The sequence below is a fragment of the Mastigoproctus giganteus genome, chromosome 1 (assembly GCF_048544385.1).
Source record: "Mastigoproctus giganteus isolate SK-2022 chromosome 1, ASM4854438v1, whole genome shotgun sequence".
Lineage (NCBI taxonomy): Eukaryota > Metazoa > Arthropoda > Arachnida > Uropygi > Thelyphonidae > Mastigoproctus > Mastigoproctus giganteus.
The window spans coordinates 210,057,677-210,082,198 of NC_143575.1; the positions used below are offsets into that span (position 1 = coordinate 210,057,677).

Genomic DNA, 24,522 nt, shown 5'->3' on the forward strand with positions numbered 1-24,522 from the left:
GACATTCAAGTCAAGTGGACCCAATTTCGGCGAAGTCCGGACAGTCTGTGACAGCCAAATACTCTGCTTGCATAGTTAGTAATCCTTGGTAAAACCTCCATGCACAAGCACACTGTGGGTGACCACCCAGGTGTGAACCAACGTCAGCAGGGGTTGAGGTGTGACACTTTCACCACATGGAGGAATGCCACCCCTCTGTGTTACCAGGCAATACTAGGTGGTAGATGACTCTCATCAACCGGTGAAATACCACCACTTTGCTTATTGGAGGCTTGAAGTGGTGGAACCCATGTTTAGTCTCCAGAGCTAAGTTCCGGTCAACTCTTCCTCATCTCTTCCATCATGCAGTATGACTGATGACTTTTGAGGTTATGATGAACATCACGGTGAGATCCAACCTTCCTTACATTTCGAGGGTACAGCTCTAAAACGGTGTTCGCAGGCTGGTCGCTAGTTAGTACACCGGACCGAACCTATCGGTAACTCTTTAGGAGGCTTCCGGATCAGCTAATATATAATTTTGCTACCTCTCCTCTGCCAGATAGTGACTGGAAGGAGTCAGAGTAGTAAGTATGCAGGAGGCATTGTCGAGGCCACGTTATGTCAAGGATCTTGGTATATTCTTATCATGTGTATGACATATCCAAAAATTTCATTACTTCATATAGCATGTCCCCCCCCCACACTTTTACTTACTATTGAATACACAATGAATTGTCAAACTAAGTGTGTGAGCTTATCTGCGAAAAGATCTAAACCTCCCAAACACTTCCTAGTTCATTTCACAAATATACGTGGTCTCAATTCTAATCTTAACGATATCCATTTCCACTTGCAGTCTGCCAAACCTCACTTTTTCTGACAGAATCTCAGTTATCGGTTGATTCAACTGCTGCTCATCTCTGTTGCCCAAATTATTCGCTGTATGATTCCTTTCGCCTCAAAGGTGGTACTTGTGCATGTGTCCATTCCGATATTCCCTGCCAGAGACTTGGTAATTTGGAATCTCCTCCCTACGATTTTCTCTGTCTTAAAATTTCTCTTCCTCATTGTGTTAAATTCATCTGTTGTCTCTACCATTCTCCCAACTCCACTAATCACTTGGAACTCTTCTGACTTCCTTTCTTTGGAACTCGACTTTCTCCAATCCAACTTTCCTAACAGTGAAGTAATTTTCCTTGGTGATTTTAATGTTCACAACTCCAGCTGGCTTCCATTTTCTAGTCACACCGACCCAGCTGGTCGAGATGCCGAGGCTTTTGCAATTACTAATGACCTTGCACAGATTGTTCATTTACCTACAAGAATACCGGACAATCCTAACTATACAGCCATCATGCTTGATCTTTTTCTCACAAACAACCCTTTTAAGTACACGGTCGAAATGAGTGGTCCTTTAAGCACCTCAGATCACATCACAACTTGGTGATTGTCTCTTCTCCAATGAAGCCTTTATCTCATGGCTATTCCCAACCTCGTGTTGTTTGGCATTACAAGAATGCAAAATAGGATGACCTGTGAGATTTCTTTTCTCCTTTTCCTTGGATGGATTACTGTTTCAAAACTCCTGATGTTAATGTTTGCTCAGATTTGGGGAGTACCATGTGTACAGAAATGATAGACAGGATAGGAAAGGAGGAGAGATTATGCTGTTAGTTAAGAAACACAAAATCTAAGAACATCCAGTTGACATAGATGGACAGTGCAATATTAAGTCAGTTTGGTGTGACATAAGCACTGGGAAAGCAAAATTGAGAGTCAGGAGTGTGTTATAGGCCTAATGACTCTGATGAGTACAATGAACAATTATAGAGAGAAATAGTGGGCCAGTACATCAGAGTGTCTTATAATGAGGGATTTTAACTAATCAGATATAGACTGGAACTTGTGGGTTGGTCACTTGCACACTAGCAAGGCTTTTGCAGATTTATTGGATGATTCTTTATGCATTAAGAATCTGCAGACCATTGGGAGGAGTGATCACAGTTTGCTGAAGTGGGATTTACTCAAAGAGGTAACTACCATCAGGGGTAAAGGAAAGGGTTTTTGCTTTCATAAAGGTAACTACAATGGTCTGAGACAATATTTAAATTCTAGTGGGACCAACTGATGATGTTACCAACAGCAAATTCTAAATGAGATGCATTCAAAGAAGTAATTTTGGAAGCTACTAGGTTTTTGTTCCAACTAAGAAATACTGTTCTAAGTTTAGGCCCAAATGGATGTCAGATGAACTAATGCGACTCATGGCAGAGAACAAAAATGCATGGGATGCATATAAATTATCAGGCGAACACAGAAGCCTGTGGTAGATACTATCAATATCAGATAGCTGCCAAACTAAATGAGAATTTTGCATCTACATTCACCCAGGAGTTATTCAAGGAGGAGAGAGCCAGATGTTTATCAAACTCTAACAGGGAGTTAAATGATTATGTAATAACTGAGAATAAAGTGGAGTAGAAATTGTTGAAGTTAAACATAAGAAAGGCACATGGGATAGATGGGATGAGTTATATTAAAGGAGGCAGCAAAGGAAGTAAGCAAACCCTTAGCCATAATTATGAGAGCTTCCTTGGACTCAGGGGAGGTACCCATAGACTGGAGATGTACAAATGTGACCCCAATTCACAAAGGAGGATCAAAGGCTGTCCCAAGTAGTTACAGACCTGTGAGTTTAACTTCTGTTCCAGGAAAATTAATGGAGGCACTGGTTAAAGAAGCACTGCAGGATCATCTAGACAAGATTTCAGTTATAGCTCGGACACAGCATGGTTTTGTTAAGGGGAAGTCTTGCCAGCTATCACTGCCTTGATAGCATCAGCAAATATTCTTGCACTCCTTCTGTTTAAGTGTATCCCATCTCTGTAAAAACAGCCTCACCTGGTAACAAGCACAGACCATGTTGAGAAAAATTCTACCCCATGACACTTGCCCATTCTCTCCACAGCCAAACTGGCTGACAAGGTTCTCAACATGTATTCCCTCCTATCGTGCCGAGGCAGAATTGAAGGCACTTTCAAATTCAATCCTAACTCGTAACTTTTTTTTCCAACATTGACCTGTTACTTGTTAAGTTTGGTCCTTGTGGCTGTTGAAGACATTCTCTCAGGTATGCCAAGCTGCGTTTGCTATCTGAGAGTCTAAAACTGATGGAACTGATATTCAGGTGACACTCAAGTCAAGTGGACTTAATTTTGGCAAAGTCCAGTCGGACTGTGACAGCCAAATCCTCTGCTTGCACCTTCACGATGGTGGGACTGTTAGTAACACTGGGTATGACCGCCATGTGGAAGTCCTGAAATACGGCACCTAAACACACTGGAGGTGATCACTCAGGTGCAAACCAATGTAAGCAGGAGTCGAGGTGTGTTCCCACACCACACTGAAAAATGCCACCCCTCTGTGTTACCAGGCAATATTAGGTGGTAGATGAATCACATCAACTGGTGCAATACTAGGAGGCTTGAAATGATGGAACCCATGTTTAGTCTCCAGAGCAAAGCTCAAGCAAACACCCTTCCATCTCTTCCATCATACAGTATGACTGATGTCTTTTGAGGTTATGATGGACATCATGGTCAGATCCAATTTTCCTTACATTTCGAGGGTACAGCTCTAAAATTGTTTGCAACCCTGCCAATAGATAGTCCACCAGACCGAACCTATTGGTAACTCTCTAGGAGGCTTTCAGATCAGCTAGTCCGAGTGAGTCCAAGTTGTGTGTATGCAGGGGGACACTGTCGAGGCCATGTTATGTCAAGGAGTTGAGTATATTCTTACCATGTGTATGCGCTATATCCAAAAATTTCATTACTTCATACAGCATGTCCTTGCCACCATTTCTTACTTCTGAATGCACTATGAATGGTCAAACTAATAGAACAAACTTACCTACGAAAAGATCTAAACCTTCCAAACACTTCCTTGCTCATTTTACAAATATACGTGGTCCCAGGTTCTAATCTCAATGATGTCCATTTCCACTTATAGTCTGTCAAACCCCATGTACTTTTTTCTATCAGGATCTCAGTTATCGGTTGATTTAACCACTGCTCCTCTCAGTTGTCTGAATTATTTGTTATATTCGTAAACTGCGGCAATCCTCACACAACATGGTATTTATATAACACTGGTAGAGAATTTCAGTAAACCCTGCATAACAAGGTATATTTGAGCTTTTGTGTGGGTGGGAACCCTGCTATTATGTTGGATGTCATTTTTCAACATTTCCACTCTTTTTGAATCCTTGCTATTGACTCACTAGTCAAAAAAAAATTATTGAGAAATCCCTGTATTTTATTTTGTTGGGAAATACCCGTTTTACGTTCTGTGCTATTGAACTTGTGGAAAAATCTAGATTTCAAAGTTTTATTACTATTGGATAGCACACCAGGCCATCTAAAAGGTTTAAGTCATTCAAACGTTGAAGTTATGTTCCTACCACCACAGTTGTACTAGGTTAATATAACTTCTTTCATTCAGCCATTAGATCAAGGCATTATATCCACCTTTAAAACTCATTACATCAGAAAATTTTTACAATGGATTTTGGAAAAAATGATTCAGAATCTATTGAAGTAATGGAGGCATGGAAACATTTCTCAATTGTGGAATGCATCAGAATCATAGCTTTGTTGCTGAAAGAAGTAAAACTGTCAACGTTAAATGCGTGCGGAAAACGTATGGCTAGAGTCAGTTCATTCAGGAAATATGGTCGGACCAGCAGAAAACAGAATCGGTGCGATAGTAGAACTTGCTACGTCGGTAGGAGGGGAAGGTTTTGATAATATAACTACTGAAGCCCTTGACAGAATTGTCCTCCTCCCCACTGAGTGAAAAAGACCCGAGTTCGAATCCCGTCGATGATGGGAGGAATTTTTATGAGTCTTTTTCACGAAGTGGCTGAGTTAGTCGGGCTCAGGCGAGGGTAGCATGGTTTTTTCTCCCGGAAACTTGAGTTTTTCATCCAGCAAAAAAGAAAATTAACCTCAGGGTACACACACAATTTATAGACAATATACACAGAGTAACATGGCCTTAGTAGCCGAAGCTCCCTAAAAAAATTTAAAAAATATGATTACTGAAGACATTCAAGAATTACTGGTACAAAAAGAGGCTGGCAAAGCAGATTTGATGAAAATGGCATCAGAGGTAAAACCAAATAAATTCAGAGGATGATAATGCATATGAAAATTCTAAACTTCCAAATTTTACACTAAAAAGCATACAGGAAGGCATGAATTTAATCGAGCAATTAGAATCTTATTTTTTGAATGCAGATTCTTGAATGAAAGGAGTCCAAAGTTCAAAAAGGAATTGTCAAAATTACTTAGTTCCATATGATGAAATTCACAAAAATTTATCAAGCAAAAGCAAATAAACCCAGATTACCGATTTGTTAAAGAGAGCAGAAGATACACGAAATTGAGAATGGTGTATTTTTGTTAGTTTTGTTAACATTTTGTTAACGAAATAGTACATTTTTGTTAGTTTTGTTAACATTTTGTTAACGAAATAGTGTATTTTTGTTAGCTTTCGAAATGTAACCTCCCTTTTTGTACTTTTTCTTAGTTTCGTATAACACAGTTTCGCACAATACTATATTTTATAGGAACCTAACTATCGTGTTATATGAAGGTTACCTGAAATTGTGCATATTATTATCAATTAACAAAACACTCAATACTTGAGTCATTCCCAAGTCACTGAGAAAACAAGTTACTCTCCTGGAGCAGATTAAAACTGGAACTTGTAGCCAAGTGTTTAGTGATATACCTGGGCACTCCTGATCAAGGTGAGAGATATGAATTATCAAGAGCTGATTGTTTTGGTTCAACTGGAAGTATTTTTATTAAGGAACTCAATTGCAACAGAAAATAGGGAACATATTTTGTAATATAGATAGGATATCAGAATATGCCTGCCAATAATCAATGACATAACTAAACAGGTGCCAGTTTTTAAGGGAACGAAGTTTTGGTTATGAGCATAAGCAAAACTTCATTAGATACTAATGACACTACAGGCAAAAAAACTGAGGATCTTATTAAAAAAGTATGGAGCCATGTTGAAAAAAAAAAAAAATGCTGCTAGTTAGGACAAAATTTAACTGTGTCTGCAATCCTGCCCAGACACAACAGGAGAGGTTTCATGATGTGAGAATTGTTGATTAACTTTAGGCTTGAGATAGCAGGCTTTGGGGGGGGGATTTTTATTTATCAGCATAGCCTGCTGATAAATAATCAAATCAGGCTGATAAATATCATCAAGTCCTACTTTGGCAGAAGGAACTTATTTTGCATAGATGGAATACATTTTTTTCAAATGTACTGCTTTAAGGGTTGATGATGATTTAATGTTTTGTGGCACACTGGCAACCTAAGCCATTACATTATCAAGTTTAAGACAGTAAAAAGTCATGGGTGACCAACAAATACATCACAACAGCAAAAGGCAGTTTGAAGAAAAGTGGTGAACATCATTAAAAATACATTTAAAAACTATAAATGTGTATATACACTAGTGTTCAAAGAAAGTGCATCACCTAGGAATATCACATTTCTAACCCTTTTTTGTGGTATGTTATATTAATGACTAGCATCAAAAATAGAAATATAAACAAAAGATATTTATTAATACTTAAGGCAAAGCTAAGTAATATTTGACAGGTGCTCTCAAAATATTCCAAAATGAGCATTTGCAACCTTTATACAACAGTTTTAGTAAACACAACAATTATGGCTCAAATGTTATCAGAAGCCCTCAATTTGCTTTAGTTTATCATTTTAAATGGAAAACAAAATGAAAAGTTCACTAGGTGCAAACTAATATTTAGTTGAACTGCCTCTGGCCCTGATAACAGCAGCACACCATCGAGGCATTGACAATATCAATTTCTGAAGATAATCAACTGATAATTCGTGGTTCCAAACACAAATTATGGCTTCCTGAAGTTCACAAAGAGTCTTTGGTTTCATTCTGGCAATCGCAGATTCCACATGATGCCAACAGTTCTCTGTAGGATTCAGCTCCAGGCTGTTTCCTGGCCAGCTAAGAGTTGTAATGGACTGTTCTTCTAACAATTTTTTCACCTGTAACAAATGTAAATACATTATTGTCGAACATCTAATGCAGAAATGAAGTTAAATTAACTACAGAAGTGCCTATGTACACTTTTCGCCTGATGACATGGAGCAGAGTCATCCTGAAAGATGTTACTTGGCAGGTTGAAATGGTCTCTAATGGTTGGCAGCAATTTGCCTTCCAATATAGCCTGGTATCAATTGGCATTTACAGAACCTTTTATAAACTGCAGGTGACCTACTCTGCAATATGAAATGCACTCCCATATCATATCATTTGGCTGGTAGGGAATTTCACTGAAGACAGCATAAGTCTGGATGGTATTCTTCACCACATCTATGGTAAATCGTTTGTCTCCCATCAGAGGCATGCAGGTTGAATTTCTTCTCATCCGAGAAAATAACTGACTTCCACTGCTCAGGGGTCCGTTTGACATGCTCCTTACACCAAATTAATCATGCCTTTTTCATTTTTTGTGTGAGGAGGGGCTTCTTCTTAGGATGACGGGCTACAGGTCCATTTTTGAAGAGGCTTTTTCTGACTGTTACTGCTTGCTACCAATCCTGCATGTTCTTCCCATTCTCTTTTCAGCTCAGACAAAGAAACTTTACGGTTTTTAAGGCATAAGTGCTTCAAAACACGGTCCCGTTTTGGCGTAGAAACTCGGTTGCGCCCGGTTCCTTTTTTTCCTATCAGCAGCACCAGTATTCTTGAATTTGGAAAGAAATCTACTTGCTGCTGACTGATTACAAGACACTCTATAAGCAATATGACGGGAAGAACATCCTTCTTCACGTAAAGAAACAGTAGCATTCTTTCTTTGTGTCATCAACTGCACGTAACTCGCCATCCTGACACAAGCAAGGAATGACTGCAATTCTTGCAGAGCATGTTTATAAAGCTGAAAGTAACAGCTGTTGCAATATTCATTCATCACCTACACGTGTCAATCTTATCTGATGCAATCTGTAAGAAATATTGCCGTATACTTACGTTATTCAGATTACAATTACAATTTTAAGGGGTGATGCGCTTTCTTTGAACAGCAGTGTATGTATAAATTAAATTCATCATATATGTATAATTTTAAATTTTATGTATATACAGGGTCCAGTCACATTATTATGACCACCAACCTAGTATCCAGAATATGCGCCTTTTGCAGCATGCACCGCAGCCAGCTGCCGTGGGAGGGACTCAATAAGTCCGCAGAAGGTTGCCACAGGTATCTGTGACCACGCAGATTGCATTGCACCCCGGAGTTCCTGTAGGTTCTTTGGTGGAGGATCCATCCGTCTGATGTGTCGATCGAGGTGGTCCCATAGATTTTCAATTGGGTTAAGATCCGAGGAATTCGGTGGCCAATTGAGTAGCTTGAAATATTTGTTGTGCTTCTCAAACCACTCACAGACAATTCTGGCAACGTGGCATGGCATACCTGATCGGCGATGATCGATAGATAACCATTTGCATTCAGGGTACCCTCCAGAGGTATCAACGGACCCAAGCCATGCCATGAAAACATTCCCCAGACCATAATGCTGCTCCCACCAGCCTGCCTTCTGTCAACAATCATGTCCGGGTGTCTGTTCTCGGATCCGCAGAAATTCAAGGAAGAACCTGGAAGACATAGCTAACTCCGTTTTACAAGAACTTTCAACTTGGTCTGCAATTCACAAACTGCAAGTTTCAACAACTAAAACATCGCAGATGCTTTTAAAAGGAAAATTAGATACAGAACGACCACCACTTCTAAAGTATAGAGGACAGACAAATATACCGCCATAACAAAATATTTAGGTATTCAACTTGATGATGCCTTAAGTTTTCTACCCCATGCAAGATAAGTGAAAGAGAAGTGCAAGTCTTTCTTATCCCGATTGAGACAGGTAACCAGGCAGGAATGGGGCCTGAGAGGTCATTCACTCAGGTTATACTATAATTGTGTTTTTTTACCTATCATTGCTTATGTGGCTGGAGCGTGGGGACATAGGGCCAACAAGTCCACAATTATGAAACAGCTTCTGCAGGCCCGGCGTGCTGCCCTCCTGATGATGTCACAGGCATGTAGAACCACTTCTACTAAGGCTTTGCAGGTGTTATTGGGAAAATTACCCATATACTATGAAATACAATACAGATATATGATGTATCACCTGAAGAAATCAATACCTGTCACTTTGGATGATGTGCAACTTGACCTAGATGCTTCTTTAACATCTGAGAAAAGAAGGCTTCATTCTATTTATGTAGATAAATGGTAAAGAGACTGGTCAGCTTCGGAACTTGGCGCTGTGACCAGAGAGTTTTTACCATCAGTGAAGGAGTTCAGGAAGAGAGAATCTTTGTGGTTTGCACCTGGCTTGCATGGTACATTTTTACTCACCGGCCACGGGAGTATTAATAGCAAATTATTCAAATTAGGACTGTCTCTGTGGACAGGAAGAGAATGTTGACCACATTATTTTCGATTGTCAATATTATCAAGACTACAGGCATGAATTGCAGCTTGTTTCAGATACCTTCACAATGGGAAATAAACCTGCGCTTCTCCAATCTCAAGCAGCATTTATAGCACTGAACTCTTTCCCTCACATGCTTTTAAAAGAAGAGAGGAGCTTAGACTTACTAATTTGGGATAATTTTATCAGAAGTTGATGATAATTGGATACTCAGTGTAATCAAATATACCCTGCTGGACATCAAATATACCTTGCTGGGCATTTATCAAGTGTGTGTGTGTAAATCCTTGGTGTTCTTCTGAAGACGTGGAACCTGTTTATAGCGTGATTAAGGTAAAAAAAAAAATAATAAATAAGTGCTTGGAGCAATGTCTACAAGAGATTAGACAATTATATTTCAAGAAATCTTGCTGATCCTGGCTTCTAGGATGGGATCCTCCATGGGATTATTTCCCATAGCATGAGAAGTCAGTCCACTTCTCCACCTCTATCTCCTTAAGTCTTGCTTCATTTCTTCAACCCTTCTAACTATTGGAGGGTTCCTCTGTTTGATCCTCCTCTCTTTTAATCTTTCCTACCTCTCCAGCTCCCAAACTTCTCCTTTTATAGCCTTTTCATCTCATCCTAATTTGGGCTCTCTTGAGTCTTTTGCCCTGGATTAGTCTAGCAGGTGATAGTAGATCCTGGCTGCCATCACGTGGCGGGGATGGGGGATGGGACGTGGTGACCAGGTGTTGCTACTTCCCATCTGCAAAGAGCCAGGTACCGGACAAAAACATAACACACCATATCACTACACTTACACATCCAACACACTACATAAAAATGGTCGGTTTGGGCATAAGCTTCTACACAAGATGTACAATGGCAGCTGATGTGGGGGGGGAACCCTGGTATCTGCCATAACAACACATGAATATCCCTGAATATATCCCTGTCTGTTCTCAGAAGGCCACCATCCATCCACTCAGTGGAGCAGAAACTGACTCATCAGAGAAGGCCACCTGTCATCACTTGGCCGGGGTCCAGTGTTGGTACTGCTGTGCAAACTGATGCTGTTGTTTGTGATGAACGGCCATCTGCATGGGTGCTGTCACCAAGCGTCTGCTCTGGAGCCCAATGTGCAACAGGGTTTGCTGCACTGTCATGTTGGAGACCTTTCTGGTGGCCCCACGGTTCATTTGGACGGGCAGTTCAGCAACAGTAATGCACTGATCGGTCCTGATCAACCGTTTCAGCCAACATTCACCTCTGGGATGAATGTGCATGAGGCTCCACAATTGGCACATCGGGTCATCAAAACTGTCTGGTTCATCCAGTCTTGATACACTTTCACCACTGCAGCATGTGATCATTTCACAAAGTCCACTGTTTTGGAAATGCTGGCACCCCTGACCCGATAGCCGATGACCATGCCTTTTTCCAGGTCTGATAGGTCACGTGCTTTGCCCATGACAGAGGCTGTTACTGTGTTTCCAGATGCCGAACATCAAGCCTTATATGCTTGCAGTGTGTGAACTTGACATGTACACTGTATGATTTGCTAGGCATGTGTGATGTCTGCATTGGGGGGGGGGGGGGGTCATAATATTGTGACTAAACTCTGTGTGTGTGTGTGTGTGTGTGTGTGTGTGTGTGTGTGTGTGTGTGTGTGTGTATAAAAAACAGGAAAAATAATAGTAATAATAAAACTTAAGCCAGCAGTATGGCAAACCAATAGAGCAAAGAATAGATTGAAACTAGAGGTAAATGCAAACAGTGGGGGGGAGGTAGCAAGACATTTTGGTTTGTTTAGTTTAATTTTGTATTGTAGTTGGTTTCTGACTCTACTAATAGTGATATTTCATGCAATTTGGACCTGGTGCTGCAATTAAATTTTGTCTAATTTGATTTTTTATTCTAAATTCTTTGGAGCGTAACTTCTACAATACTTTGTCTTGCTACCTTTCCCCTCTTCCCCATCTGTTTGCATTTACCTTTAGTTTCAATTTACTCTTCACTCTATTGGTTTGCCATACTGCTGGTTGGAGTTTTATTATTACTATTATTTTTCCTGTTTTATACAACATGCAGAGGATTATGCTATTTTGCTGCCTCTGATGCTTTCTTTACCAATTTTATTTTTTATCCTTTATTTTTACCTATTTTTATGCTAATTAGTTTGTTACATCTATATATATAGATTTAAAAATTTATGAAACACTCAGTGTCAGATAAAATCTTATTGAATGTATAAAGCTCAGTCAGATGGTTCAAAGCACTAAAACAAATGTCAGGCATAAATGAAATCTGGGCACTCAATAAGAACATGTCTAATGGTTAAAATGGTTTCATAATACATAGACACATAAGTTCATGGCCATCAGCAGAAAGGAATATGTAAGATAACTATTTCCTATTTGTTGCGCAAGAAAAACTTCTTTGCAATTCATGTGCAGACTAGACTGCAATGGTTTATTGTTTCCAGACAATCTGATATAATTTATTTGTAGTTTGTTATTTGAATTTATTTTTACTCCATTGGGAGTAAAACTTATTGCATATTCCATATGAAATTAATAATATAGTTTATTAAGCTATTCATATAAACTACTATTCATTAAGGTGATTACTGTATATTAAGGAGAGTCTGTCAGCAGCATGGTCCGATGACGGGTATCAGTAAGATACCTGAAACATCACCTTAATGTATAGTAGTTTAGGCAGAGAGCTTAATAAACTACTGTACATTATTAATTTCGGTGGTATAAGAGCAGTATTAAATATAGTAATAATCTTATTGCATATTACTTCCCTGTAGTCTGTACTGGGGATTTACAGACTTCAGATATTCATGGGAGTTGCTGATTTGGCTACGGTATCAGCCAGATCATTTCCCGTAATCCTAATGTGGCTAGGGAACTAGCAGAAGCATATATCAAATTCATGTTCATAAAGACAATTTATCTTCTGCTGAATTTGAGACAGATTAGCATTAGTAGAGGCATATGATGCAAGAAAGCAAGCTTATGCAGCACCAGCCAAAAAAAAAAAAAAAACCCACTCCCATTTCACCCCTCCGTTCGTTTGAAATACCTGTCCAGCTGAGGCTTAAATTTATTTAGGCTATCAACTTCCACAACAAGGGATCGAAGTCTGTTCCATCAACCAACTATCCACTGGCTAAAGGCAAATTTCCGCACATCTGTCTTTCCTCAATTTGAATTTATGCCCTCTTAGGTGATTATTCTGAGCAAGAGGAAGAATCCCATCGGCATTGGGCATGATTTGGATGAGTAGTGTATCTCATTACTAATACAGCCTGTAGGGCACTTAAGGAGTGTGTGTATAATATGTTTGTACTAGTGAGTGCTTATGTGACCAAAGGCTAACTCTAAAGCAATGTGATTATGCATTGTATATGCTGCACTCCTGAGGAGTTTGCTCACATATTGTTGTCTGGAATGATAGCAACAGAATCAACTAGTAACTAGCAATTTGTATAAATGGCAAGAAGTCAGCATGTTCAGTTCAGTTCAGTGTGCTGAATAGAGCTGCAGCTAGATAGAAGAGGGAGTATCAGACTTCACCCAGTTTATCAGGAAGAAATCATATACAGGTAACCCTCGTATAACACGGTAGTTTGGTTCCTACAAAATCTCATGTGATACGAAATCGTGTTATACGGGACTAAGAACAAGTACGAAAAGGAGGGGTTATGTTCCAAAAGCTAATACATCGTTTTTGTTTTCTATAACTATTGGAAACTTCATTTTTATAGTAGTAATAACTTAATATTTTAACTTTATTTTTATAATAGTAGTAACTTAAATAGTAATAACTGAACAAATGTCTTACCTTAAAAACTGTGATACTTATATGTTAGATAATGTACATTCATTTAATTTTCTTCCTTTTCATCATTGATAAGCACAATCTCTTTTGCAGCATCTAGATTTCGTGTACCTTCTGCTCTCTTTAAAAGTCACGAACTGCGCTCTTTGAAGTCACAATTTTTTACGGTCTCAAACAAGCACAAGTTTAATAGCACAGAACCTAACCCAGGGATCTCTCAACAAAATACAGTGGACCCCTACTTTAAATGATATGTGAAAATCAGAATATTTTCAGTTAGCTGGGATTGCACTACTTCAAATAAATAATGCTTCTCTAGTAGAGAAGACTACTGTTATTTATTTTCAGTGGATATTACTACCCAGTTTCAAAGCTAGTTGGCTTCATCATCGGTGGGTGGGCAGGTACCCTGGTGATGCAACATGCCATCACAGTTGCGAAGTTATTTCCACAATATGAGAGATGCCAAATGGTGTATAAATAATAACATATTAGAAAAATAATGTATTATCACAAATACATCTTTACACTACATATGTAGTTCAAATTTATGGATAAACTATGGTGTATCTACACCGATATTATATAGTTAATTACTTAAACCCATAAGAAATTATGCCTTGTGCATTTCATCTTCTGATTCAAGTATCAGTGTATAGTAGTTTAGGCAAATAGCTTAATAAATTACATTATTAATTTCACATGGTATAAGAGTGGTATTAAATATAGTAATAATCTTAATGGAAAATAACCACATAACGTCCTTCTCTAACTATATTAGTTACATGAAATCATTTTGCAATAAATGCTATCTTTTTCTGCCACCTTTAAACCCAGAAAAAAAGTGTCCTACAAAGGGTTACTGATGGTCATTTCAGACTTGATTCTATATTTTTCTTGTTTGCTCAAAAATTAATGGAGATTTCTTGAATCTGAAATAGAAAGTGTTTTCTCTAATTTCTCTAAGCTTCAGGTACATGGATAGGCTAGTTGAAGAGTATGAAACAGCTAAAAATTGCTAAAACTATGATTCTTATTACAGTTCCATTTCAGTGATCATAAAATAATTTTTCTAATTGTTAGTGAGACCACTCTACTGGTGACACATTTCAGTCAATATCTTGCATAATAATTCATCCATCCTGATAACAACTGAATCATAAAGAAATGTAACAAATTATTGAAATTCTCACCATTTATTCCAATTACTCGATTCAGAAATTTCGAACAACTGTAATGAAATGTTTTGCTGTATAAAACAGGATATATCTGCAACAGTGTTTCAGGAAAGCCTGAAAAAAAAAAAAAAAAAAAAAAAAAATAGAACAAAATTAAATGCACATTAATTTGAGTTGATTTTTTTAAAATCATTTAAAGACAATACTACCATAAGGAGCAATCAACAAAATTGTAATTTTTATCTTAACCCTGTTAAAATAAAAATTATTTTAACAGAATCCATTGTCAAAGCCAGCCATGCAGTGGCATAAATCATCACTAAAAAATCAAAACCCTTTTCTGATGAAAAATTTATCACATAGCATTTTGACCGTGTTGCTGAGAGATTTCCCCGGAAAAAAAAAAAAAAAAAAAAAAAAGATAAATTTTCAAAATCAATTCATCTTGGCAAACTATGGCTATATACTGGTGAGTTACGATCCAGTGTTGAGTACACTGAAAACTGAAAGGCTCTAATTTCAAGTTTCATTCACTGGCACTTCACAAAAGTACAAATTCCACATTCAATGAAGATTTCAAGACAACAGAAGAAATGGCAGCCCTATGTCTTACTGAATCGAATCCAGTGATTTTTATGTGGATATGCATACAACACGAACATATTAGGTGTGATTACTGATGGAGCTCCTGCTATGAGTGAAAACATAAGGTTTAGTTAAGTTCATTGCAGATGATCCTTCATGAGCTGATAACTCACTAAAGAGACATCACTGCCTCATCTGCCAGGAGAACCTATTTGTTAAGTTGCTGAAGATCGAAAGTGTCATGTCTGTTGTAATAAAAGTAGTTTATTTCATTTTATTCAAAAGACCTCTACAACAGGTAGTTCAGAATGTGCTGAATGCCATGGACACAGAATTTGGGGACGTTGTTTACTATTCTGAATTTCAATGGTTAAGCCAGGGGAAAATGTTGAATTATTAGAGGTAGCAACATTATGCAACAGAAAGCACATATCTTGCACTACTTTTCCACAGTCACAGAGTTGGTGTAAACACTTCTCGGAACATGTGACTAAATGTTCAATTCTCTAATGACAGAAACCCACTCCTTGGTCATTCAGCCACCGTCGAACTGCTGTTTGCACCTACTCATCGTTTTGCAAATGAATCGTTGGTTGTCCTCCTAGATGTTCTTTCAGTTTGCCGAAGATGTGATAGTCACAAGACGAAAGATCAAGACGGTACGGTGGATGTTGTCATACCTCCCATCCAAAACTTTGGAGCAAGTGTTGCACTGTGCGTTCATTGTGTGGTGTGGCATTGTCCTGAATGAGAACAACACCTTTGATTAACTTTCCAGGCTTCTTGTTTTTCATGGCTGTTTGCAAAGACCGTAATGTTTGGCAGTATGGGGCATCATAAATCTCGGAACAATTCCGACATTTCACCCACAAAAATCATACTGTTCCACGTACCTTGAACTTGGAGTAACATTCCAGCTGACGTGCCATTATGAACGCTTGCTCCTACACAACTGTTACTGCTACGTTAACAAAACTCATCTACCAGGGGGTGCATGATATGAACTCCAATCTGCACAGGCGCCACATTTGTTGCGCAATTATACCAAGAGATGGTGGCAGGTGTAACTTATTTTTTGAATGCCCCTTGTAAGTTTGTATTCATAAATATTGAATAAAGTATGCATAAATGGATGTGAAAGTTACAGAGTGTCAGTAACTAGGAGGGTGAGGATAGTTGAAAAAGAAGTGTAGTAGATATGTGAAAAGTGAAAGAATGTTAATATCCTAAAAGTTATGATGAATTAAGAAAATTATGGGCTAAATTACTAAGCCAACAGAAGGTTGGAAAACTGTAAAGAAAAATTAGTATGGCAAAATAACAATAAAGCAAAAATAAAGATAAAAAACAAAAATAAAAATAGAAAGTGGTACAGCTGTTATCGGATATGGGGGAAAAACTATTTAGGTAATGGTCGAATATAGGTAAAGCAAAAGTGCCTGATCTGATGTCAGCTGCAAAAAATATTGATACATGATCGGGTATTTCATCAGGGGACTACACCTGACCATGTATCAGGAACTGCATTTCTATACTTGTCCATTCATCATAACTTTTTAGGATATTAACATTCTTTCACTCTTCACATACCTACTACACTTTTTTTTCAACTATCCTCGCCCTTCTAGTTACTGGCACTTTGTGTAACTTTCACATCCATTTATGCATACTTTATTCAATATATCAATACAAACTTATATATACTCTTGCATCCTTTAATACTGCTTTGTGCTTTTAGGTGCATCTGTCATACCTGACTCATTAAACTTTCATTTATTGAAACCATTTCATCAACTGAATACCTTTTTATTTTATGTAACTTTTTAAACATTACCTTTAAGGGGTTAAATATAATATTCATTTATATATATATTATACAGGTGACCCCCGCTTAACACTGATAATTCGTTCCGGAAAAACAGAGCGCTAAGCAAGCACCACTTTCCCATAAGGTAACATATGTATTTGTGAGTTGCGGTTGGTGCCATATTCTGCATTACATACGTATATAATTATGTGGTAACTACTTGCATATCAAAATTAAACTTAAAATTCCATTTAAAATCATGAATTTAATTGATCTAAATTGATTTTAATTGATTTAATTTAATTGATGAATTTAATCATTAAAAATGTGTCGATTTTGGGCTGTACTTTGGCCCTCTTCCTGGTAGACTAAAAGGGGTCCTCTTCCTGGTAAACTTTTAAATTCGCCGCAGCATTACCACCAAACAATAAAGTTGACCGATCCTTCACCGCTTTGAAACGTGTCATGTTTTTTTTCTTTTTTCAATATGAAACTTCTTTTAGGCATTCGTTTCCAAAAAAGTCCTGCTTCATCTATGTCAAGAAGTATAACACTTAATACTCCTTTTCAGTAATTTTAACCAGTTCTTTTTTGAAAGTTTTGGCTCCTTGATCTGCACTTGTGGCTTCTCCCTGGATCTATTCAACCAGCCCTTACTAGTTTTAAATGGTTCCACATTTTTTTTATAATATTTAACTTAACTGAATTCTGCATTGGATATTATCTTCAATAAAATTAGTTAAAGTCTCTCCATTTCAATCCTAATAGCCGGCCTAGCCCTAGTTGCTTGCAGTGGAACAGCTGTCTTTCCTGCTGCTAAAATTAATTCTTTATTTTTTTATAATTGTTCTTACAGTTAAAACTTGCCAGTCCTAAATTATGGCACACATCCATCTGTCGTTGATTAGAATCAATTTGCTTCAAAACGTCTAATTTAATTTTTAAATTCAGTCTTTTTCTTACATTTATAGTCTTCATAGTGCATCCAGACATTACTTTTTCATTCTTATCCACCATTATTAACTCTTTCAAAATGTAACTGGGTTGGTTGCATTAATTATGATACAATGTTCCAGTAAACTGTCTGCTACGCACGATGTCTAATACTGTACTGAGTGATGACTAGACTTCAGATAAATGCATATAACGCAAATATTACAAGCAATATACTTGATCATTTTTTAAAATGTTAATCTCGGAACTACGTAACTAGTCGCTGTACTGCAATTAAATTAGCGTGCGAGAAAATTTCGCTGAGCACGGGAAACGTTTTAATGCTGTATTGCTATTCATTTTCAAGCTATCGACTCCATCAAATGAAACGATTTCGTTAAATATGCCAAAAATGCAATCTGTAAAAGAGTGTTATAGTTATTTGTGACAGCGTTATAGTCAGATATAGGTTATAATATAAGAACAGCGTTATAGCGAATCAGTGTAAACTGAATGCATTATAACGAGGGCCTGCTGTGTGTGTATATATATACAGTAATACCCCGACTTACGCGAACTCGGAGTTACGCGGTTCTTGATTTTTTCGTTTGGCAACGCTGTCGCCCACTATCTTCAAGGTCGTTTTTCATATGTTATCGATATACGGTGCGACGGCGGAGATTGAGAGCGAAAGATGAACAAAATTCAATTTTACTGCTTTTATGTTTTTTATATCAGTGAAGGGGAAACACATTTCACCATAATAACGTAAAAACCAACACAATTCCAGCTATCGGTATAATCGCAAATGCAATTAGATGGAGTTTACTACCCGTTTATAACAGATTTCACTTGCAGAAACGCAACTGGATTTTTATTGTTTTATGGTAGTAACCCCTAGAAATGTGAGGTGTTAATGGTGTATCTCTGCCTTTATGGTGTTGTTTATTCAGTTGCTGCATGCGCGCAGCTTTGTTTATGCGTATCAAGGGTGCTCCTCGTTTTGTAATTGTGCTTTATTCCCTAAAAATTAGTAAAATTAAAAGGTGTGAAAAGGAAGCGTCCTGGTGAAGACACTGCAGATTCAGAGAGAAAAAGAAAAGCAATTATGGATAAACAGAGGCGGACTGGATCAAAAATTCTTACCCGGGAAAATTTGTAGTGGCCTCATACTATGGTTTATGGCCAAAATCACACTGGCCCACCGGGGTTTCCCCGGTAAGGCTTATGGCCAGTCCGCCTCTGTCGATAGAGAAAAAATATGAAATTGTGAAACGCTTTGAGCGAAATGAAAGACCATGTGATATTGCACATGCTACAGGCCTAAATGAAGCAACGGCGAAAAGCACATGACAATTGCAAACTTGACAGGTTGAAAATTGAAAAGATCTCAATTGTTAAAGGGCTTAAAAATTTTAGAAAACAAGACTCCAACGAAGAACGCGTTATAGCTACAAAGCAAGGAATAAAAAAATTATTAGCTTGCTATGAAGAAATTCTGCGTGAAAAAAAGGAACGCGCTGTGTCGTCAGACGAATTTGTTAGATTTTATGAAGCCATCGACATCGAAATAACTTTTTAACGTAAGTCATTTGTTTTTTTAATACATATTTTGTATTAATATGTATAAAGAACTGCAATTTTATTAATATTTTTCTTCTAAACTAGTGTTTTTGTTAGTCCTTGGTCCCAATTAAGCAAAATTTATATGTATTTATATGCAAAGTTGTATCCCGACTTACGCGAATTCGACTTACGCGATTTTCGTCGGACCCACCTATCGCGTAACTTCGGGGTATTACTGTATATATATACAGGGTGTTTCAGTTAAACGTTTCAGAACTTCTAAGAGGGGTAGGGTACATCCTGACAACTTGAAATCATATACCAATGGGCAGAATCGAAAATTCCAAGCTTTAGTGCAGGGAATCTTAATTTCGCACAAGAACGCCAAGTTAGTAGGATGGATGATTACACGAACGCAGAGTTAGCCGATATGCATTTGGCGTACAGGGCTGCAAATTGTAGTGGGCCAGCCGCACAGCGTTTGTACGCGGAACGATATCCGATGAGGCGTATTCCCAGTCATAATTTCTTTGCAAGACTGCACCAGAGGTTAGCTGAGAGAGGTTCATTTGAAAGAGCTGACAGGGACAGGGTAAGAACAGCACGGACTCCAGCTGTCGAACAGAATGTGCTGCAGCATGTACAGGGGAATCCAAGAACGAGTACACGAAGTCTAGCAAACGCAGTCGGGGTTTCCCATTGCAGCGTCTGGAGGATTCTCCGAGAACATGACATGCATCCGTTTCACGTGCAGTGTGTCCAGACACAGCAACCGGAGGATTATGCACCTCGTATTGCTTTCGCACAGTGGTACCTTGGAAAATGTGCTACAAATCCCCTTTTTCCTGCTGAAGTGTTGTTTTCCGATGAGGCATCCTTCACAAGGGAAGGAATTTTCAACACGCATAACGACCATATCTGGGCGGTTGAGAACCCGCATGCAATACGACGTCGTGCAGCACAGATTCGATTTTCGGTCAATGTATGGGCCGGTATTATGGGAGATCACCTCATCGGACCTTACCTGTTACCGTGTCGTCTAACCGGACCTATCTACTTGATCTTTCTGCAGCAAGTATTGCCACAACTTTTGAGAGATGAACAGATTTCTGCATCGACGCAACAGACAATGTGGTTCCAACACGATGGAGCCCCTGCCCATTATAGCGGAGATGTTCGTAACTACCTGGATGTCACATTTGGTCAACAGTGGATCGGACGTGGTGGTCCCGTGCGTTGGCCTGCTCGGTCACCCGACCTATCATGTCTTGATTTTTATTTCTGGGGTCATATGAAATCGCTAGTTTATGACACCCCTGTTGACAATGCTGAGGAGCTGGTTGCAAGAATCGCAGTAGCTGCCGAAGAAATTCGAAATTCGCCTGGAGTATTCCAGAATGTTCGGATGTCCATGCGTCGGAGATGTGAGGCGTGCATTGTAGCCCATGGAAGAAACTTCGAACACTTACTTTAATCCATGTACCTTTTGCTTCTTTTCATGTATTATTAAAACGATTTCTCACTTACGGTCTCTTTTCTTTATGGTGCTTCTGTGTACAACACCGCTTCAGGAAAGCATTTCCGACCCCACATTGCTATATGATTTCGAGTTGTCAGGATGTACCCTACCCCTCTTAGAAGTTCTGAAACATTTAACTGAAACACTCTGTATATATATATACACATACAGGGTGATTCACTACCAGTGCGACAAACTTGCAGGAGGTGTAGGGGGCACAAAGACGAATCGGAATCACATAGCATTGCAGGGTCCGAAATGCCTTCGTCATGCGGTAGAGGACGTTGAACGGGAGGTTGCGTGAACAGCAATCCCGCTGGAAGTCAGCATTTGCAAACCATTTCTGTTGAAGAAACCAAGTAGCAAAAGTCCTCCGGAGTGGATAATCCACAGGCTCCAATGATTGGACACGTTGCAGATGGTATGAACTCACTTGGTTTGTTGACAGTATCCTCCACACAGTGGGTTGGGAAATACCCAATTGTTGGCCTATCGCTCGAGTATACGTACTCAGATTGCCTTCTGCAAGACGTAGGACATTCTCCTCATTGTCTGGCATCCTCGTCGTTCGCTCTCAATTCATGGTACCGCTCGTGAAACAACCAGTCTCACGTAACCTTCTGTGCACACGTGCGAAAATCGTATGATGAGGAGCGCGCCTGTGCGGGAAACGTTCCTGGTACAAGTGCAGAGCGGCACGCCCGTTACAGTCCGGCCAGTTCAATGTTTGAATACTCGTCCATCCTACTGCCTCGGGAACCGGTTCGCAAATGCTGACTTCCAGCGGGATCGCTGTTCACATGACCTCCCGTTCAACTCAACGTCCTCTACCACATGACGAAGGCATTGTGGACCCTGCAATACTATGTGATTCCGATTCGTCTTTGTGCTCCCCTACACCTCCTGCAAGTTTATTGCACTGGTAGTTAATCACCCTGTATATATACAAGTATTACAAATTAAAGTAAAAAGAAAAAGGAAATATAGATGGAGAAGTTATTAACCACAAAATGCCAGGCCTAGATGAAGAAAATAAGAGAGAAAGAATGTTAGGAACCTTAAAAAAAAAAAAAAAAAAAAAAAAATTCAAGTAGAATTAAGGCTGAATTAATGCTGAATTAACAGGCCAATCATATGTACAAAAGCTAAAAAGGAGATGACTGAAAGTGAGAGGAAGGTAATAAAGATAAAGATAAAAATAATTATTAATTACAAAATTAAATTAAAAATTAATTTTTATAAAATTGGTACATAGATCAGGTATTTCAACACTGTGTTTCTATGTAAACCCATGTTGATGGAGAAAGTACTAAAAAAAAAAAAAAAAAAAAAAAAAAATTGAGTAAGGAAAACCCTGATGGATAGAATAGATAAATCTATTCTATTCGATTAAAATAGAATAGATAAATTTATTCTATTTTAATAGTTTCTCCATTAGGGTTTGCTTTACTCAATTTTTTTTTTTTTTTAGTACCTTCTTCATCAACATGGGTTTGCATAGAAACACAGTGTTTGGTACATGATCAGGTGTAGCCCCCCTGATGAAATACCTGATCTATGTACCAATTTTGTAAAAATTGGTAATTTTTAAATTTTTAATTTAATTTTGTAATTTTGTAATTATTTTTATCTTTATTACCTTCCTCTCACTTTCAGTCATTTCCTTTTCAGCTTTTGTACATATGATTGGCCTGTTAATTTAGCATTAATTCAGCCTTAATTCTACTTGAATTTTTTTTTTTTTTTTTTTTTGGTTCTTAACATTCTTTCTCTCTTATTTTCTTCATCTAGGCCTGGCATTTTGTGGTTAATAACTTCTCCATCTATATTTTCTTTTTCTTTTAACTTTAATTTGTAATACTTATTTATATACTTGTATCCTGTTTTGCTGCTTGGCACACTCAGATACACATACTGTTCTTTTTCTTCTTTTTTCTTCTCCCTTTCTCTTCTTCGTTTTCATATATTTTAAGTATATATATATATAATATTGATAAAAATAATAAGATATAATCACATTACTGAACAACTAAGCAAGCAAGAAAAAGTATTAAATTATTAAACTGGGTTGTGATCTGGGGCACTACTAGTTATAGCAGAAATACCTGGAAACCATAATGAAATATAGACAAATGTATATTTTCAGTGTATTGGGTAGGGGTGCTGACCTGTCAAGTGTAATTACCATGGAAAAAATTGAGAATGCCTGCAAGGTAAAAAGCACATAACCTGAAATTAAATTAGATTATAACATAAAAATAATAATGATAACAACGATGGTACCTAAAGCAGTGGGTCCTATGGCTTAAACTACTTCTTCAAAGGGTTGGCAGCCAAAACTGCAGGAACCACTGCAATAAGCAGGGTGTCTGTTTCTGTTATGATGTACATGTACGAAATGTATACATCATAGCCAACCCGACAAAGACCAAATGGAAGGAATAAAATTCAAACATAAATAAAAATAAATATAAAATAGAATTAAAAAGCTAAAATAATGCCAATTAAATCTTGGTAAAGGAAAAATGAATGAAAGTTTAAATTCAAAAAGGAATAAAGTCAGGTTTATGCCAACTTACTGTGTGCTTAAATTGGAATCGGTGATATTAGCTGAGTGTGGTGATTACAGAGCAACGTCGGAGACCCAAAGACAAAAGCCAATAGTTCTCTCTACAGTATATTTATATCGTTTGACGTAAGTAACCCCAAGTGATGGGGGAAAAGGTGTGAAATCATCAAAGTGAACCATACCCGTGTGACGGGGAAGTAAGCAATTAAACAGATGAGGCAAAGTGCCAGGTTGGTTGTTTTGTTGTTTATTGGCGCATTGACAATGGAGATCATAGTGCACCACAAAGTGGCAGCAAAGGGAGAATAGGCCTAACAAGGTAGTGTAGAAATGACACTAATGTTTAAGAAGAAAAAAGGAACGATGGTAGAGGAATAGCATTTCGATACTGCTTTCAGTCAGCCTAATCTCGCATGAGAAATAAGTTGTAGTTATTAAGGACAGTAGAAAGCAATTGGAAGAAGGGGAATATAGTTGTGCTCAGGTTGTTCGGGGTTGCAAAACCCATACCATAGTCAGTCCCTGGACGGATGACTGGACAAATGTCTTATGTGGTTAAGTCAGTATTGGTATTGAGGAAATGTAAAAAGAAAGAAAAATTGAAATAAAAATAATAACGTCAACAAAACAGCAAGCAGGACATAACAAAACACAATACTCCTGTGCATAGCCACTCTGTGGGCACAAGCTTTCCACACCGTGAGACACAGCAGAGGCTAGGAGGGGGATATAACTATACATTATGTACAGCCCTGAAAGTAATACGTAATCAAACAGCAAATATGTTGTTTATATCAAAGTTGTGGTTTATAAATTTTTTGAATTTTATAATATTTATTGCTTTTTTAAAATGATGGTAGAGGAAAACTGCAGGGAAATTATTGCATAGCAATTTATTATGAAGTAGTTTGATGTTGTCAGAAAAGAGCCTGTTGCTATTACATATTGTTGCAATTCTGATGCAGTGGAAGAGTATTACGTTA

At 38.1% G+C, this 24,522-nt stretch overlaps 1 protein-coding gene across 2 annotated transcripts in view; it reads right to left on the reverse strand.

Moving 5' to 3' along the window:
• Nucleotides 1-24,522, reverse strand: part of YME1L (ATP-dependent zinc metalloprotease YME1L) — a 214,943-nt gene that overhangs the window by 127,825 nt on the left and 62,596 nt on the right. For both annotated transcript variants that reach the window (XM_090384179.1, XM_090384177.1), the window contains exon 6: nucleotides 14,576-14,674. In XM_090384179.1, the coding sequence (XP_090240305.1) occupies nucleotides 14,576-14,674 (99 nt within the window). The remainder of the gene's footprint in view (nucleotides 1-14,575; nucleotides 14,675-24,522) is intronic.